Source organism: Silene latifolia, chromosome X (genome assembly GCF_048544455.1).
Source record: "Silene latifolia isolate original U9 population chromosome X, ASM4854445v1, whole genome shotgun sequence".
Lineage (NCBI taxonomy): Eukaryota > Viridiplantae > Streptophyta > Magnoliopsida > Caryophyllales > Caryophyllaceae > Silene > Silene latifolia.
The window spans coordinates 170,761,822-170,782,684 of record NC_133537.1 but is presented as its reverse complement, the minus strand read 5'-3'; the positions used below and the strand labels follow the sequence as shown (position 1 = coordinate 170,782,684).

General features: G+C 35.3%; 1 protein-coding gene across 1 annotated transcript; it reads left to right on the top strand.

The window, feature by feature from the left end:
* The first annotated feature begins 15,567 nt into the window (after positions 1-15,567).
* On the top strand, positions 15,568-16,404 carry LOC141618728 (protein FAR-RED IMPAIRED RESPONSE 1-like). The gene has a single exon (XM_074435808.1). The coding sequence runs from the start codon at positions 15,568-15,570 to the stop codon at positions 16,402-16,404; it is 837 nt and encodes a 278-aa protein (XP_074291909.1).
* Positions 16,405-20,863: the final 4,459 nt, after the last annotated feature.

Here is a 20,863-nt window from a genome sequence, read left to right as displayed (position 1 = left end):
ATTGCAAACCCGAATGAAGTCCACCATGTAGAGCCTAGTTCTCATTGCAATCGATCGAGCATGATATCCTGGCACATTAATTGGGGGCTCGATCAATCGCAGCCGTTCCATCAGCCAAACTTGCAAAAGAAGACGGGAATTAAACACCCTTTCATTAACCAAAACGACAAAAAAAAAAAAACGAAAAAGACAAAAAATAAACGAAAAGACAAAAAAAACGTCAAGAACAAAAAAAAAACGGTTGACATATGAAAAAGAAAGAAAGTGGGTTCTTACCTGTAGAATGATGGGACTTCCCAAATAAGGAAGCCCGCGGCTCCATTTTTTCCACTAGGCTCAGAAAACGAGGATCCCCTCTCATCTCCTTGTCAACATGCCCTTGAAAGACATAGCAGTGAAGTAGACAAAACCCGAAGGCTCTGCGCCTCGCAACATAAGAAATAGAAGGGTCCTCCCTATTTATAAATCGGTCAATAAAGTCAAACATACGGACTCCTTTCGAGGTCACGAGACGGTCCACTTCAGCCTTGGTCAATCCGAGCAAGTCTCTAAATTTACTTTTATACCCTTGAGAGCTAAGAGGTATAACGGGTGCATTCTCCGGGTCCCATCCTCCAATAACAGCTATTTCTTCAGGGAAAGGACAAATATCGCCTCCGGGAAAGGCGAATACATGAAAATTTGGGTCCCAATACTCAAGACAGGCATCCAAGAAAGGCTTCACAATTTTCACTAATTTGAGACTCAAGATCGATCCCAAATTAAAAGCACCCATGTCATGTTTATGAATATTTGTAAACTCATTTGTCCACTCCTTGAGCCGGTTTTCAAAATCATCCATGATTTTGAAATTTTTATGAAGATATGGGAGTTTTTGTGTGATAGACGGAATAAAGATGAAGGAATTGTGTGAATAAAAGTATCCCCGAAGTCTCTATTTATACTAAACGCTATTTGCTAATTTCTGTCGAAGTCTGACTAGCTGGGGAAATGGCACAGCATCTGTTGCGCCTCTTCGAAGAGTCGCTGCTCTTGCTGCGCCTCTTCCCCATGCTGTTTTCCGTGATTTTCAGATTTGGATCTTTCCTAATTTGATTTTGCTATGATTTCCTATTCCTATAGGGGTATTATTTTGGTAATTCCGCCAAATTACCATGTTTTATGTTTCTTAATTCTTCGGGTTCGCTTTTCGAGACGACCTCGACATTTTCGCCAAACAAGCACACTTACCCATTTTATTTTATTTTATTTTATTTTTTAGGGGAATCATTTCACTCCTTTTTTTCAATACATTTCAAACTTATACATTTCTTTTTAAGTTTTTTTTAGGGGATAGCCCTTCCTACCGTCCAGTCATTTTTTGCTCAAACTTTGGGCATTTTTTTGCGCGTTTTCTGCTTATTTTTGTCAGTTTTTGCTCATTTTCAAGCACTTTTTTTCCTTTTTTTTTTTCCTCATTTTGCGCCATTTACGCCATCTATATGCTATGAGTTTCACGTGTAAATTTCGACAGCATAACGGCACAGGCCGTCACCTACCAAACCTGTTTTTAAGCTAACCTGCAGGAACAGCAAACAACCAGCTACAAAGGCACTCAGGCCATCATATATACAACCAAAATGCAATATATACATCAAACTAGGGGCTCTCGCCCAAAACAGGTCCGGAAATCCAAAATGAAGTCCAAAATGTATAAAATGTATACAAGACAACAATAGAAAAAAGCAGCTACTCCCGGTCGCCACTCAGCTCAGCTACGGTCGCCTCGAGAGCAGCGATCTCAGCGTCCCTGACCTCCAACTCCCTCAACAGACGAGTTGTCTCCTCTCGGGACTGCGCCAGCTTGCGCTCCAGGTCACGCTCTCTCTGCATACAAATGAAGGAGAAATGCCTCATTTCAATCATTTCAAAACAAAAATGCGGGAAATTGCAATAAAAATTCGAAATATCAATGAAATGAAATAAGTAAGAGAATGAGAGGTTCATACTTGTCCTCCTCGACCACTTGCAAGTGCCTCGATGGCCGTGGCTTGCAGCCGGTTAGCCGTCCTCCACAACGCCACGTACTGAGACGGTGCCACCTGCATTCGAATACAAAGAAGGTTCAAAAGGAACGAACGCATTCTTATGCAATAAAAAAAACAATAAAGACAGTCAAAACTGGGGGCTTACGCTCCTCATTAAGTGCTGCCACTCCCCCAAACCGGCGTCCGTCACCTCCTCGCCGAAGTCGCGGATCTCCGAGATCGTCGTCAAACCCGCCGCGTCAGTGTACTCGAGCGTCTCTGGGAAAGCTAGGGGCTCGACGCCTGCCACCTCGATCTCCTACAAGGTTCAAATGACTCTTTATTTAACGATCATTCGTCATTTATCAAATCAATTCAAAAGCAGGAAAAGTAAGACACTTACCACGATCGGCCAGAATGCCAACCTCCGGTGAACGAACTCAGAGTACTCCTCGCCGGGAAGGAGAAAGGCGTCACCGCTCGCGTCCGACAAGTCAGCCTCTCTCAGCGTCAGATAGCTCCCTAAACATCGTCCGTGGAGGATCGATAGGAACCGCGAAAGTGTCACGAGAGTACTGACGGGTCAAACGGTCGCCCAGGTACCACACAGGTCCCATGGACGTCCTCAGCAACAACCGGCTCGAGCTCCTAAGACGAAGGACCTCAGCCACGAAAGCAGGAGCGTTAAGGTAGTCCTCCCAAGGTCTAGGCACCCACTAAAACAACCAAACGAGGGGTCATTCTTATGATCGGCTTTAAACGGGAAGGAGGTCATTCCTATGACAGCTTCTAAAAAAAAAAAAAAACATAAATAAAGAAAGGTAATCAAATAAGGATCAAAAGTACTTACGTTCTCAAACATCAGGGCGTTCACGCCCCGTCGAAAAACATCGTAAAAAGAGCGCTGGCTCTTCCTACGACACATTACCCAGTCTCTCACGACGGGGTATGCCCTCGGCTCAGGCTCCGTCCTCTTAGGCGCGAAGCCGGGAAAGTAGGAGTACACCCACGCCTGCAAACAAAGATGATCAGTCCCACCGACCTAGACTACTCAAGTTAGACACAAAAGGAATAAGCTTCTTTGACAGCCTCTCCCCCTTGTCTCCGAGGTAAATCGAAGACAAGAACAACCATAGCCACAAGTGAGCCCTCTGCTCAGCATTACAAGGAGGAGGAGGCACCTTCCTCCCATCCATCATCACCGTCGCCGGGGTCATTATAATATTCATTAATCTCTTATTAGACACCTCTAATAACTAAGTATTTATAAGTTAAGTCATAAACTTAAAGGAACTTATGCATGAATAACAAAGATACAAAGTAAGAAGAAAAATCGATTATTCTTACAAAGAGGACCGAGTGGTTTATACTAATTTGGTCTCCTACCAAATTAGTCTCTCCTACCAAATTAGTCTTCTTAAGAATAATCCAAATGCCCCAAAAACCCTAGATCTAATTGCAAGATCTACTCCTTAAGGATTTGTACCAAGGAAATACTCTTAATACAAATATTAATTTAGTTTCTAGAAATTAATATTTGTATACTTAAAAATACTAATATTATGTGATTACTACTTCTAGTAATTTTAGGAATAATATTAGAGATTATGTGAGAGTTTTCTAGTGTGTTCAAAACTAAGACTAGAGAGATAAGTTAATCACCAAGTGAGTAACTTATAAAAATGAATTGTATAAAATAAGAAGGAAAAACTTCTCATTTTTCCTTAGGGTGCCCGGGTAGGTGGAAGGGGGGAAGAGTGCCCAATGCTTTTGCTAGTTGCTCTTTACAAGAGTGTAGGCATGAAGGCCTATAATTAGTAGGTAATGATAATGTTTCCCACTAATTAAATAATTAAAGCACAAAAACCCCTTCCCTTCATTTTCACGGCACACTTGAGATAATATGGATCCATTTTAACTTTGTCAAATGTCAATTTGTATAGTTTGACATATTGGTCATGTTACTTGCCATGTAATTTAAATAATGTATTTTTAACTTATTAAAAATCATTATATAATTGAAATAAATCACATACAAAATTAACTTAATAATTCACAATTACAATTACTTAAAATGGGTCATAGAATTATAAATCACAACTACTTGTATTTATAATAAACAAATCATTCTTTATTTTAATTGTTTCATAAACAATAAATAAACCTTAAGTAATAAAACAGTTTAATTACTTAGTACGAATCTTATTTAATCGAATTACAATAAGATACGTATTATTACTCACAAAATCGTTTGTTCAATTTTAAGGAATTAATTAACTTGTATCGTCATACAATTAATTAATTAATCAATTAAGAGCGTTACCCTAGAGGTATGACCTTAAGGGATCAACTGATCACCACCGTCATACGACAGTAATGTCAAACTCTAGTCAGCCAATCATTACCGATTAATGTGGATCAGTTGACAATAAAATATTACATTCACTTTAGCATTCTTAATATGAGATTTAAACATGTGATCGCATTATTGTCGAGGACACATACTCCAACGATCTCCCACTTGTCAGCGACAAGTGTGCGTCACCAATTCTCTTGTCCTATTAATATCTCCCTGTAACACCCGCGAATTTCCCATTTTGACATTTAAAATTTATTTAGCCGTTTAATCACCTTATTTAATATTTTTAAATTATTTAATTTAATTAATTCCTTTCAAGCACGATTTTAATGAAAAGAATATTTTTAAAGTACGTATTATTAAATTATATTTCGGGACATAATTTATATGAGAATAAATGTATACGTATTTTGGTCGGATAATAATAGTGACGGTAATAATAATAACTTCCATCTCAATTTCCGTCTAGCTATAGACCGTCACATTTCTACTGGTGAGACTAACCTTTCTCGACCTACCCTATTTTGACAACACGAATTGGGTTTAGAAAAAGTCATCGAGTTAACCATTTTGAATTTATTTTGCTAAATGAACAAATTTCGTTAAAATCCGCTAATTTAGTAAAATCGCTAATAATTCCGTTTCAAGCCGATTTCTTATTATTTCCGTTAACTATCTGAGTTTATTTTATTTTTCATTCTTTAAACTTATTTATTATTGATTCCGTTTCATTTATGAGACTCTTTCTTAAACCGGTTAAATTTAACTCGAAACGGTTTTAATAACTATCAAAGTTTCTTAACGACGAAGAAACGTACGTATAATAAATAGCAGGCTGGCAGGCTGCTGCCTCATTTTCATCCCCTCACGTCTCTCTGTTCTTCAGTGTTCTTATTCTTCTTTTTCACGTATCATTTTTTTCTTTCGTAAAATCGATTTTCGGTCGTCCGTTTCTCATCCGTTTTCGACGATTTTCATTCCATAGCATTCCTCTCGTCGTTTCCGTCAATCCGTTGTAAGTAAAATTCATTTTCGTCATGTATTTTTACAAACGCAATTTATACTTTCAGCTTTATTTATTATAAGACGGTTGTAGATGCTAAGATAGATGGTCTTGTATAAGATTTGTTAGTCATGAAGGACTAATTCGATCGGAAAAAGGTAACGATGACGGGTTACTCGATATTACTTGTAAAATATGTTTATTTCGAATGCTGGTTAGTCTGTTTTATAATTGAGACGGTGTATAATTATATATAGGGATCCTTATGGATGTTAATTAGTCAGTTGTATAGTTGAGACGGTGTATACTGATATGTGGAGATGATTGAGACGGTGTATACTGACCTGTAGGGATCAATTGGGATGCTAGCTAGTAAGTGGTATATTTAAGACGATGTATGCTGAAATGATGATGGGGTTTCAGTTTGGAACCGCGACAGGGGGTTTTGTGAGCCCTGTTTTGGGGCGTTTTAGTATAGGGTTTGGGACTGTTTTGGACGCGATCGAGCAAAGCGGTTATATACCGATGGAGGACTGTTTTATGGGTTGCTTATGGGTTGATAAAAATGGGTGCGAGAGAGTATATTTCGTTATTTAATTATATTTCCGTCTCATATTTTATATAAAGATAATTCGTTAATATCGTCCTTTCACATAATTATTTTAGGTGCCTCATATGTGGTTGAAGATGAAGAGTAATTTTGGGTTTTAGAAGCTTTCTCAAGTTATTACTTGTCTCTTTGCTAGCGTAAGGTAACTATTCCGAGTTACTCGACGATTTAATGTCACATTGATGTTGTGTTTGGTGTTTGTTAAGTGTTTAGGTGATTGATAATGTGTTACTTTCGTTTCTAACATGATAGAAATTGGGAATAGCATGAGAATGATATTGTGATAAATTTTGTGATTTGGGCCAAAGTAGGCCAAGACTAAAGCTCGGGCCGTTATTGACCGAACGAGTTTGGTCAAACTAGGTTTAAACCGGTCAGCCTCGATTTGACCGATGACCCGTCGCGGGACTCGGGTCGAGGGTTTGTCTTTGAGGTGAGATTGGTTGTTATTGGAGGTTTTATGTTATGCCTTGATATTTGTAATTATCATTTCACATGTTGGTTGTTGGATGCTTTGGATGCCTTATGCTTGAGTCTTGTTGCCTCTTTGCCATTTTAGCTTGTTCTCATGGATTATGGTATTGTTGGTTAGCTGGAATTTGGGTTATTATTGATATTGGAGATATTGTTGGATTGTCAGCTGAATATGCTCTTGCGTAGCCTTTCATATACTAGGGTGTGTATGATCATATGAGTGTGCAAGTTTGGACTCTTTGCCTCTCTTATGGTTAATTGGGTGTCCTACTTGTCTTGTGTGGTGTGGGCTAAAGTATTCAAGCTGGGACCTAGATTGGTTTTATTTAGGTCCTAGGTGAGTATTTCGGCCTTCATCATAGATAGGCCATTATAGTCTTTGACGAGTATATGTTTGCGGCTTAATAGCCTTTGTGTTCCTGGCTTGGTGGGTTTATATCCAAGTCGGGGCATGACTGTCTGCCTATTTTGTGAGGAGATGGTCGACTTAAGCACTAGCCAACCCTTTGGTGGACTCCTTAGGGTACTCATGTGGTTTTATCATGAGTCTTGGGTGCGGTGGTTTTATCCGCATTTCTCTAGGTCTCTGTGAGTCTAGGATTAGGGTTGAGCCGTGTTTTGGCCATGTTTTAAATGTAACCTCCGAGCCAAAATACTAGCTTCCCTACCTCGTGGTATAGACTCGAGTTACAAAGTGACTATTGACTTGTACTAGTAACGTATGCCCGTCTCTAGATATATTGTCCTTTCTTGTTTGATGATTCTATGAATCATAGAAGGTGAGATGCAAGCCGGCTATGGTTGATAGAGTTTGGATTCTGGATGTTATGTGATTCACATGATAGTGTAGTATGAGTCGGTCTAGTATTCGCATGCTAGGACTATGTGTTGTTATATTGTTGTTCACATGATAAGCACGATTGTCTAGCATCTATATGCTAAGGCTATGTGTTATTCATATTCATATTCTTATGTTTACATGTTATATTAATTATGACATTTCGTGGCTGGGAGAACTCGGAGTTACTCCCCACTGACTGTGGCTTTCGTATTTGTATAAAATGCGAATGACAGGTAGGTGATGCATATATGGGGTACATGGACGAGCTAGCGAGCAAAGTAACCTTGGGACCTAGTTTGGTTTTATTTTATTGTGACCCTTAAACACTTTTTATGTCACATACATTTTAGGGACATATGTCTCCCTCTTTACATTTGGTTGTATAACTTTATTTCGCGACTTTAGCGAAATTTCATTCATGAGATTTATTTTGGACCTTGCATGTTTGACACCTTCCCATTTGGATATCTTTATAACAGGTTCAGGTTTTTAAAAATTACAGTTTTTACCCAAATGAACCTATTACAAACATATCCATCTTTGTTTTATTCTAGAATTACGTGTTTACTTTTCCGCGATAAATGAGGGTGTCACGGTTGGTATCAGAGCATATTTGCTCCCGACGCACGTTTGTGCACCCCAATATAAATAACTTGACCTTAAAATAATAAACTTGAGAGATGGGTAAGATGGGTAGACTTAGGACCTTATGTTGTAGTCTCTTTGTGTTTGCTCTTTGTTAGGTACTAACCTATTTGTTGATTGTCATTTAATAATTGTTGCGTTCTTGGATCAATGACCGTGAGCTTATCTATAGCTAATGGAGCTATTACCCTTATTATAAAAAAAATTTGAACTAAAGGTTTTGAAAATATTTTAATGTTTTTCACTGGTTTTGACGTCAATTAGTGTTAAAGCTTGTTATTGGAGACGTCTGATAATTAGTTTTATCATTTGTTGGTGTAAAAATGTATTTTTATGTCTTTGAATTGGAATATTGATGTTCTTGAGTGATCGCCAAGAGTATCTCCGTTCCATTGAAAGGACATTTATATTTTAAGAAGATCAAGATTTAGTGCCTATTGCTGAGGATTGAAGATTTGTTCAACCTTTGAAGAATGCTTCTACTTCCTTGAAGATGTTTCTCGTTCTTTTTGTATCTCGCCTTATTCTTAATCTCTTGGTGCTTATCCTCCTTCTAAACTCCCTTCTGTTTTACTTTAAAAGCTACGCATGTACTCCTAACTTGTCCTTTGTTCTTTGCTTATCCTCCCTTAACGCCATTAGATAGTACTCTTTCTTGTGAGGAATGTTGACCTTGGTTGGAAAATTCGACTTTTGAGGAAATTGTTTGTGTCTGACCCTTAACCCTGGCTTTGAGAAGTCGTGATGTTAGAAAGACTTAGGTAATGTGATGAGACATACTTAGTGATTCTTATACCTAGTTCCTTGACAAAGTGAGTATAATCGATTGGTGGATTCTTTGTGTTAGGAATGAGTTGCCTATGTAACTAAAGTTATAGAACTTGGCTTTGTTGGTTATGTTTGGGATTTGAAATCTTAGTAGGTTGAGCGTCGTCGCCTTAGGAGTAAACATGAGATAAGTTTAGAATATGAATTTGGAAGAAAACCCATTTTTAGATGTTAACAATCCCGTATAGATTGGGAATGTGATTTGGTGTTAGTTGTTCCTTGAGAACTTTGTTGAGAAGTCTTTGTCAATTCATTCTTTGGTTTTTAAAACATTGAGGTTGTGTCGAGTGCTTGAGATAAAGAGATGCTTTTATACTTGAGTGGTAGATTTGATTTAGGGAAATCCTAATATGTGATAAGATAGGTGGAAGAAGTATCTAACTGATTTATCACCCCTTAAGCGAGCGTTTATTTTATCTTGACCCTTGTTTGGGATTTGGTCGTTTTGTCATGAAGGTACAATACCCTAATAGGCGTGACCTTGTTAGAGAGAACCTTAAGTTTTAGGAAGCGTATGGATTAAGCCTTAAAAATCCTCTTTCGTACCATTAATCGTTTTCCTCCCTTTCGTTCATACATTGGTTGGATTTGATTCTTAATTATAAAAGTTTACTCATTATTTCCTTGTCTTGAATACCTTCCTAATTCTAATATCTCTTACTGGTTGGTAACTAGTTATCTTTATGATTCGACTCTTTTAGTCTCACATCTTGACATGTTCATATATCCCTTTTTAAATTTCCTATCATTTCCTGACCTGGTTATTACCCTTTGTTTCCTTAGTGGAGTGATGACATTGTTGTTTGAGATTTGAGTATCTGGCGTTTCCTTGTTGTCTAATTTCCCTTTCTCCTTGATCATAAGCGTTACCGTTCATACCTCATTTCCTCGCTTCATCTTGCTCCTCCTTTAAGTTTGATACTCGTATCTTGTGAAACTCTATCTTTGACATCCTTGTAATTTTGACTTCAATTTTTACCCTATGAAAGTCATTATAGCTCTCTTATTGGTTAAGTTTGAGCTCTCTTAACATACTTTGTTTTTATGCTATCTAAGTTACTTTCCTTTTTGTACAACTTCTAAACTTTCAAGCTACCAGTTTCGATTCATTCTTAAAAGTTTATGTCACTTCTGCAAACCTAACCTATTTTTAAAGATTTGAAAATGAAAATTTGATTTAATTCCATATTTGTTCCTTGAGTATAGACTTCTTTATCATGATTTTAATCGCTAAACCCGAGATTTCTTTAAATTTTATCCAATTTCTGTTAACTTTGATCTATTTATGACTTCTTTGTCAAAGTTTAATGTTACATTTTCAGGGATTTGACCCCCATTTGGGTTTAAAAGTGAAACCTTTATTTCTATTTTGGCATTTTGCAAAAAAAAAAAAAATTGCGTAGATTACCTTTCTCTTATGTTGATTTTAACGTTGATCGGATGTTAGAACTAATTATTGGAGACGTTTGATAACTTGTTCTACGCTTGTCGGCGAATAGTTTTTGTTTTAAATTTGTCTCTGACTTGGAAAGTTAGCGTTCTTGTGTGCACGACAAGAGCAATTCCGTTCCATGAATGAGACTTATGTTTTTGAAAACTCTTCATTAATGTTTTTGAAGGTATTTTGATTTTTGATTTATACAAATGATTTGCCTTTTGACCTTATCTTTGATTTGGAATGTGATGTTCTTGAATACGTAACGAGAACACTTCCATTCCTCTGATGAGAGTCTGGTTCTGTCGGAAAATTTTAGTTGAAGCTCTTGAAAGAATTTTGATTCTTACGATAAGTGACCTTTTAAATGTTTTAGTTACCGATCTCAATTCCAGTTTTATTTTCATAACCTTCCATTTCTACTTTCAAGTTTCGAGGACGAAACTTTTTGAAAGATGGGGTGATTGTAACACCCGCGAATTTCCCATTTTGACATTTAAAATTTATTTAGCCGTTTAATCACCTTATTTTATATTTTTAAATTATTTAATTTAATTAATTCCTTTCAAGCACGATTTTAATGAAAAGAATATTTTTAAAGTACGTATTATTAAATTATATTTCGGGACATAATTTATATGAGAATAAATGTATACGTATTTTGGTCGGATAATAATAGTGACGGTAATAATAATAACTTCCATCTCAATTTCCGTCTAGCTATAGACCGTCACATTTCTACTGGTGAGACTAACCTTTCTCGACCTACCCTATTTTGACAACACGAATTGGGTTTAGAAAAAGTCATCGAGTTAACCATTTTGAATTTATTTTGCTAAATGAAGAAATTTCGTTAAAATCCGTTAATTTAGTAAAATCGCTAATAATTCCGTTTCAAGCCGATTTCTTATTATTTCCGTTAACTATCTGAGTTTATTTTATTTTTCATTCTTTAAACTTATTTATTATTGATTCCGTTTCATTTATGAGACTCTTTCTTAAACCGGTTAAATTTAACTCGAAACGGTTTTAATAACTATCGAAGTTTCTTAACGACGAAGAAACGTACGTATAATAAATAGCAGACTGGCAAGCTGCTGCCTCATTTTCATCCCCTCACGTCTCTCTGTTCTTCAGTGTTCTTATTCTTCTTTTTCACGTATCATTTTTTTCATTCGTAAAATCGATTTTCGGTCGTCCGTTTCTCATCCGTTTTCGACGATTTTCATTCCATAGCATTCCTCTCGTCGTTTCCGTCAATCCGTTGTAAGTAAAATTCATTTTCGTCATGTATTTTTACAAATGCAATTTATACTTTCAGCTTTATTTATTATAAGACGGTTGTAGATGCTAAGATAGATGGTCTTGTATAAGATTTGTTAGTCATGAAGGACTAATTCGATCGGAAAAAGGTAACGATGACGGGTTACTCGATATTACTTGTAAAATATGTTTATTTCGAATGCTGGTTAGTCTGTTTTATAATTGAGACGGTGTATAATTATATATAGGGATCCTTATGGATGTTAATTAGTCAGTTGTATAGTTGAGACGGTGTATACTGATATGTGGAGATGATTGAGACGGTGTATACTGACCTGTAGGGATCATTTGGGATGCTAGCTAGTAAGTGGTATATTTAAGACGGTGAATGCTGAAATGATGATGGGGTTTCAGTTTGGAACCGCGACATGGGGTTTTGTGAGCCCTGTTTTGGGGCGTTTTAGTATAGGGTTTGGGACTGTTTTGACGCGACTGAGCAGGCGGTTATATACTGATGGAGGACTGTTTTATGGGTTGCTTATGGGTTGATAAAAATGGGTGCAGTAGAGTATATTTCGTTATTTAATTATATTTTCGTCTCATATTTTATATAAAGATAATTCGTTAATATCGTCCTTTCACATAATTATTTTAGGTGCCTCATATGTGGTTGAAGATGAAGAGTAATTTTTGGTTTTAGAAGCTTTCTCAAGTTATTACTTGTCTCTTTGCTAGCGTAAGGTAACTATTCCGAGTTACTCGACGATTTAATGTCACATTGATGTTGTGTTTGGTGTTTGTTAAGTGTTTAGGTGATTGATAATGTGTTACTTTCGTTTCTCACATGATAGAAATTGGGAATAACATGAGAATGATATTGTGATAAATTTTGTGATTTGGGCCAAAGTAGGCCAAGACTCTGAACTGGGCCAGATTGACCGAACGAGTTTGGTCAAACTAGGTTTAAACCGTCGACCTCGATTTGACCGATGACCCGTCGCGGGACTCGGGTCGAGGGTTTGTCTTTGAGGTGAGATTGGTTGTTATTGGAGGTTTTATGTTATGCCTTGATATTTGTAATTATCATTTCACATGTTGGTTGTTGGATGTTTTGGATGCCTTATGCTTGAGTCTTGTTGCCTCTTTGCCATTTTAGCTTGTTCTCATGGATTATGGTATTGTTGGTTAGCTGGAATTTGGGTTATTATTGATATTGGAGATATTGTTGGATTGTCAGCTGAATATGCTCTTGCGTAGCCTTTCATATACTAGGGTGTGTATGATCATATGAGTGTGCAAGTTTGGACTCTTTGCCTCTCTTATGGTTAATTGGGTGTCCTACTTGTCTTGTGTGGTGTGGGCTAAAGTATTCAAGCTGGGACCTAGATTGGTTTTATTTAGGTCCTAGGTGAGTATTTCGGCCTTCATCATAGATAGGCCATTATAGTCTTTGACGAGTATATGTTTGCGGCTTAATAGCCTTTGTGTTCCTGGCTTGGTGGGTTTATATCCAAGCTGGGGCATGACCTTTCTGCTTATTTTGTGAGGAGATGGTCAGCTTAAGTACTAGCCAACCCTTTGGTGGACTCCTTAGGACCTTTAGATGGACAATATCTAAGGTTGAGATTGTTTACAAAATATAGGCCAAAAAAAGGGAAAACTTATATAGGAAAGAGGAAAACATTGTCTGCTAATTGTTCTTCCCAAGTGATGGACTGACGGACAAAACGCTATATCCTCTGTACTATGTTTTCAAAAGCAACCTACCTCCTTTCTTAACACACTTCTTCATCCACCTTCTATCTACCATTCTTCATCCACCTTCTCTCTAAACCTGGGTTTTTTCTATTCAACGCTCAAAATTCAGCTACAATTCTTTCTAAAACTTGCAAATCATCGCATCCATGCAGATAATAGATGGAATCAATGGTATTTCTTCATTTTATTTATTGTTTTCAGTCACCATTTTAATATTTTCAGTTAAATGTATAATCTGCATGTCATGGTATTTGTTCATTTTAATTATTGTTTTCAATCACCGTTTTCATATTTTTAGTTGAATGTATCTTATCATTACTTTTGAAAGGATAATTCACAGTTACACTTTTCAAATTTGATGCTGAGTTTTAAATGAAAATTAGATTTCAGTTTTGAGTATCGATTTTTGATTGTTATAGTTTTCAACGCATTGTACTAAACAAGTTAGCATTCTGACAACATTTACACTTACGTTGGACATTTATACTTTTAGACCATCACATTTACACTGCCCTTATCTTAACATTTACATTTACACTGACACTTGCAATTGATTTAAAGTTAACATTCACCATTTTCATATGAAGATTGTACAAATAATATCACTGTTGCCCCAGTATTGATTGTTCCAGTTCTCAGTTCTGATTATTTTTCAAGATCAAAATTGTACGTATTAGACTATGCAAATTAAAGGCCATCAAAATCAAAATTCAAATGTGACATCATTTACACTTACATTGTTAATGAGGTATTTAAAAAATTGATAATTGCTCATTTACACTTCACATCTATTGACATTTACACTGATATTGCTCATTTACACTTTTACAACATCACATTTACACTACATTTCTGATGACATTTACACTTACACTTTTGGACGTTCACATTTACATTTACACTTTTACAACATCACACTTACACTACATTTCTGATGACATTTACACTTACACTTTTGGACGTTTACATTTACACTTACACTTTGGGACGATTTGGACATTTACACTTTGATTCCCTTTATATTTACACTTGCATTTACACTTTGCTTTGCTTCAATTTTTCAAGATCAAAATTGTACGTATTAGACTATGCAAATAAAAGGCCATCACAATCAAAATTCAAAAGTGACATCATTTACACTTACATTGTAAATGAGGTATTTAAAAAATTGATAATTGTTCATTTACACTTCACGTCTATTGACATTTACACTGATATTGCTCATTTACACTTTTACAACATCACATTTACACTACATTTGTGATCACATTTACATTACACTTTTGGACGTTTACATTTTACACTTACACCTTGGGACAATTTGGACATTTACACTTTGATTCCCTTTACATTTACACTTACATTTACACTTTGCTTCCCTTTACTTGTACACTCTAAGATTAATGGATTGTTTAAAACATTCACACTTACACTTCATATCTGATGATATTTACACTTCCACTTCATATCTGTTACATTTACACTTCAGTTTTTAAATTTACACTCTGTAAACTGTATTAACAAGTCCTATTTACAGATTCACTTAACAAAAACGGAGTGCAGCCTGACAGGCAGGAATTGTGCAGGGAGGTTGAAAAGAGGTTTACACCATACATCGGGTAGGAGTTTGGGGAGATTGAGGACGCTGTAACATTTTATAAGATATACGCCATTGCTTGTGGGTTTGATGTGCGTAGGTACAGAACAAAAATGTGGCGTGATGGAGAGATCAAGTCAAAGCTTGTCATTTGCAATCAAGAAGGTTTCGCTCACAAGGCGCCGACTAAAGATCAGAGTGACGAACTAGTTGGAGAGAATTCACAGAGGATATTCAGAGTCACTAGAGTGGGGTGTAAAGCGAGGATAAGACTATATATGAAGAATGGTCTTCTATTAATTCACCGATTCCACGAGGGTCACAATCACGAGCTTATCTCACTTAAGGACAGAGAGTTCCAGATATTGTCGCACAACATAACAGATTATCAAAGATGATAATCGTTTCGAACTCAAGGGTTAGTAATATATCATCACTGTCAATACTAATTCAATAAATTCATTCACGTTATATATATATATATATACATATATATATATATATACATATATATATATATACATATATATATATATACATATATATATATATATATATATCATATCTGTTATATATTAATTGACAGCTGAAGATAGGAGCAACAAAGACCTACAAAATATGCAAAGAACAGGTGAATGGATTCGAAAAGATTGGAGCAAGCTTAAATGATTTTAAGAACTTCCATAGGGATGTTAAGTGTTTCATTCACGAACGTGATGGTCGGTTGTTCGTAGACCATTTTAAGGAAATGACTGAAGCAAGAATAGGTTTCTACTTTGACTACGATCTTGACGATGATGGCAGCCTACGTAGGGCTATATGGGCACACGGTACTGCCCGAGAGAACTATAAGATATTTGGTGATGCGGAGTCATTAGACCCAACTTACTCCACAAATAAGTATTCTATGGTTTTCACACCGTTCACCGGTGTGGATCACCATAAACGATCAGTGATGTTCTGTGGGGCTCTAATTGCAAGGGAAGATTATGAGTCATTTAATTGGATTTCCAGCCGGTTTTTACAAGCAATGGGGGGTAAGGAACCCGAGTATATAATTACAGATCAGGACCCGGGTATTATCAAGTCTGTCCCTCTTGTTTTCAAGACAGCGTGCCATCGGTTTTGTATGTGGCATATAATGAACAAAATGCCCAGTAAGTTTGGTGTCTCTAGGAGTGATTATAATGACTTCATGTGTAAACTTAATGAAATTATATGGGATGATGAGCTTGAAGCAGCAGAATTCGATGCTATCTTGGAGCAAATTATTGAAGAGCATGGTCTTGGTGCCAATGATTGGTTTGCGGATACGTATGCTATAAGGGGACAGTGGGTGATGGCGCATTGTAGAGACTTGAAGATGGCGTCTGCTATGTGGACGACTCAAAGATCAGAGAGCGAAAATAGCTTTTTTAAGAGGTTTGAGCATAAGTCAGGAAGATTGGTTGAGTTTTGGATGCGTTTTGAGAGTGCTATGGACCAACAAAGACATACACAAAAGCAGCTTGACAACAGTGATAAGCACTCGTCCGCAAAGACGTCAACATATCTGGCGTTAGAGAGTCATGCTGCAAAGGTGTAAACCTATTTATCTTTCTACACCTTCAAGGAAGAGGCCATATACTCAATTGATACATGCAGAACCAGAGGTTTCACTGAGAGAGGCGAGCTAGAGGTGACTACTGTCAAAGATTCGTCCAGGGGAAAGAATTTTGAAGTTGCATATAGTCCAGATAATTTAATTTACACTTTCCATATGATAACATTTACACTTTCCATATCATAACATTTACACTTTCCATATGATAACATTTACACTTTCCATATCATAACATTTACACTTTCTATAACATAACATTTACACTTTCCATAATATGACATTTACACTTTCCATAGTATGACATTTACACTTTCTATTTAATTTCATTTAAATTTCCATATAATCACTTACACTGTTTGTAACATTCACACTTACATGACAGTCTTAACTGATGACCCAGGTACACGTAAAGCAAGCTGTAGTTGTACGATGTTTGAAAGAACTAGCATCCTATGCCGCCATATAATATGGATTCTCTCAGCAAATGGGATGAAGACTATACCAGACGATCATGTTGTAAATAGATGGACGAAAGAGTATCTCCGATTAAGGATGTTCAATTGTAATGGTGAAGGGACAGACAACATGGAAATCATCGATGAAAAACAAGTTGCAATGTCAATAATATGGTCGGAGGTTCATCAGGCTGTAGGGCTCCTTCGAGGCAAAGGTGTGACTGATGTTGAAAGCTTTTCCGCTATAATTAGGGGATGTAAGGACACGCTATCACCGTTCGGGGAATTGTTGAATAAAACTCAACAAATGGAGAAAATTCTGAATTGTACGGCCAGTGAGGTAGTGACGATATTGCCACCTAAGAATTCGAAAAACAAGGGTAGCGGAAAAAGAATGTTGTCAGCCAGAACTGCAGTTGGTGTAACTTTGAGTAACAAAGTTACCCAGTCAAAGCGTCAGCGTTACACTGTCATCGGACCAAAATGTCTCTGTTTTATTGGATTGCCAAACATTGTGTTACTTGAACTTATTTGCATTGACAATGTTATTTCAAGTAAGAGTTACACTTATGATTAAATCAAATCTAACCCTACCTTACAGATTCAATGAAACTTTGAGTGTAAACTGTGATGATATTGATAGTGTAAACTGTAAATGTGATTGAATAGAAAGTGTAAATATGATCACATTGACACATTTACACTTTAAGTGTATTTCACATTTACACTTTCAGTGTGTTAACATTTACACTTTCCATCTCATCACATTTACACTTTCAAAAGCACTTCCATATGAATGACAAATTTACACTTTGGATATCGTCACATTTATGCTTTGACTATCCCAATTTACGCTTTCAATAACACATTCATCTGAATGAAACTAAAATTCAATTTCAGTGTGTTAACATTTAGACTTTCAGTGTGTTAACAGTTACACTTCCAATCTCATCACATTTACACTTTCAAAAGCACTTTCATGTGAATGACACAATTACACTTTAAAATATCGTCACATTTACACTTTGAATTGTTGGAATAAGTGTCCTCCGACAATAATGCGATCACAACTGTCGATCATGATGATCACATGTTTAAATCTCATTTTAAGAATACATGTGGGATGTAATATTTTACAGTCAACTGGTCCACACATATCGAAAATGATTGGCTTACTAGAGTTTGACATTACTGTCGTGCGACGGTGGTGATCAGTTGATCCCCTTAGGTCATACCTATAGGGAAATACTCTTAATTGATTATTTAATTAATCGTATGCCGATACGAGTTAATTAAATTGCTTAAAATTGACGGATGATTTTGTGAGTAAAGTTAACGTGTCTTACTGTAATTCGATTAAATTAGATACGGTCTAAGTAATCGAATTGTTTTATTACTTGGATAAAATTATTGTTTACGAAACAATTAAAATTAAAATTGAAATTGAAATTGAATGAATAATTTATTATAAATACAAGACGTTGTGATTTATAATTGATAAACCGTTTTGGTACAAGTAATTACGAATTACTAGTCGATTTTGTATATGACATATTTTATGAGTTTGTTGATTTTTAATATGTTGAAAATACATTACAATTTCACATGTCAAGTAACATGTCACATTTGTCACAATTGACAAATGACAAAATAAAATGGACTACCCATTTAATTTAAGTGTGCCGAAAAAAAGGAGGGAGTATTAGGTTTATATTGTGTTTTTATTTTTAAGTGGAAAACCAATGATCAAACCCTACTTGTAGCCTTGCATGCCTATTTTTCTTGGGTAGAAAAACAAGCTCATGCATTGGCTCCTACTCCCTCCTCCAACCGGTTTTTCCAAGAGAAAAGACTTTGTTTTTTCATCCATCCATCATTCATTCACAACTTCAACTAATATTTTCTAGTGTAAGAAAATAAATTCTCTATCTTTTGAAGAAATTTTAGAGAAACAAAAACCTCACAAATTCCTCTCTCTTGGCCGAAAAATTACAAGAGTACAAAATATTATTTTTGTGTCAATTTTTATAGTAAGACTTATATTATTACTAGATCATAATAATATTAGTTATTAAGAGGTTTCCTTGGGTATATACTTTTGGGAGAGGTTCTAGTTTGAACCTTGTTCATCCATTGTTGGAAAGCTCAAGAACTAACAAGAAGGAGATCTTGTTGGTGCCCAAATGGCCGAAAATTAGATGGTGAGAAATCGATTTTTTCATCTCCTTTTATTAAGTTTGCATGCATAAGATCTAGTTTTAATTTTATGACTAAATTAAAATATCACATATATGAATATGTTAAGTAATGAGATTAGTGAATTCGAACAAGCGGTATCATGAGCCTTAGGTTGTTTGCATGCAAATCGGTTTATAATTTTTCCGAGTTATAAGATTAACATACAAAACTAATTAATTTGGATTTATGAAGATAAACCTATAAATAACTTAGCATGTTAAAATTTTCTCGTCCTAAGTAATTTTTAGGACATTTTGGTTTATTTATGGATTTTATTGTTCATTTTATAGATTATTGGCATTAAAATGTGATTTTTATGATAAAAATGTCATTTTTGGACGAAAAATAGCTAATCTTCGAGTTTTTCAGTGGTTTTTGGATATGTTTTCACATATATTATCTACTGATGTCCTGTTAATTTTCATGATAAAATGAGTTGTTTTGCTCGAAATATGTATTTTTCAAATTAAAATCGTATTTAAATGGGTAAATAGGTTAATATGGGTTATATTTCGAATCTGGTCATGGATATTTACTATGTTGTCACATGCAATTTTACAAGATGTGTGTAAAATATTTGGCTATAATGAAGTCTTTATGCATGATTTATGAATTTTTGATGAAAAACACATAAATAGTGACTATAATTAGTAATAATGCTAAAACATACTTCATGACTAAAGGGAAAAATGTCACATGTTGCATTTTATCATATATTTCAGATCTAAAAGTGAAAAATTGATGAATAAATTTTTTCTCATATTTTTATGGTCATAATTGTTAAAACAGATAAACCGCAATATTGTTTTTCTCGATAAATTTTCGAAATTTTTAACCTAAGTTTTGAACATTATGAGTGTTATGGTAATTTTCCAGAATGTTCATGAGTTTAATTTTCAAATTTTCAAATTATTTGAAATTTTTATGATTTAATTTGAGGTTTATAGCATAAATTTTGTATTTTTTGGTCCATTTATGAACAATATTAAGAAATCAAGTTTAATTATTGTCAAATGTTAGTGGAGACTAATTTTGAGTCCTAAGATGGTTAGGGTAATTAACATGTACATAAATATGAATTTATGTAATTATTGTGATTTTAATAAGTTAAATCACGCAACTCCGTAAAAACCGATTAATATACGATATTGGCAGTTAAAGGCGATTTAGCATAAAATTTGGCATGCTCATACATATTATAATGCTGCATTTTATTTATGATTGTCATTTTTGAATTATGTAATTTTACTTAGTATAGCCTTAGTTTTAATTGATATTACCCGAAATGTATGGGAATATCGATTCGGTTATAATTATTGTGATCTCGTATCACCGTTTTGTAATTTAATAGATTTATTTTTATTTTTAATTACAAATGTATAATAGGAAATTATGTAATTCTTTTTGTAATTTAATTATTCCGGAGTTCCTTGAAGACGGTGCCATTCGAGAAGGCGGCCCATCAAAGAAAGTGTTGCCTTGAATTGCGAGCCAAGACCGAAGTTCAAGGGACCAAAGGAGTTGGTTACGGAATTTGTAATTGTTTATTAGATTTACTATTTTAGGAAGGCCATACTAGGATTTTATTTTTATGCTTTGCATTTTATTTATATGTTGCATGCATCGCTAAATCGCCATAACTAAACATGCATTTTAAATCGAGTTTATCGACCGTGTCAATTACAATTATCGTAGTTCACCGCTTTAGTTCACTTAAAACGTGATAGATAATAAATTGACACGACCTC

Excerpts from the sequence above, each read along its gene's own strand:
- LOC141618728 (XM_074435808.1), top strand. The coding sequence starts at position 15,568 with ATGACTGAAGCAAGAATAGGTTTCTACTTTGACTACGATCTTGACGAT.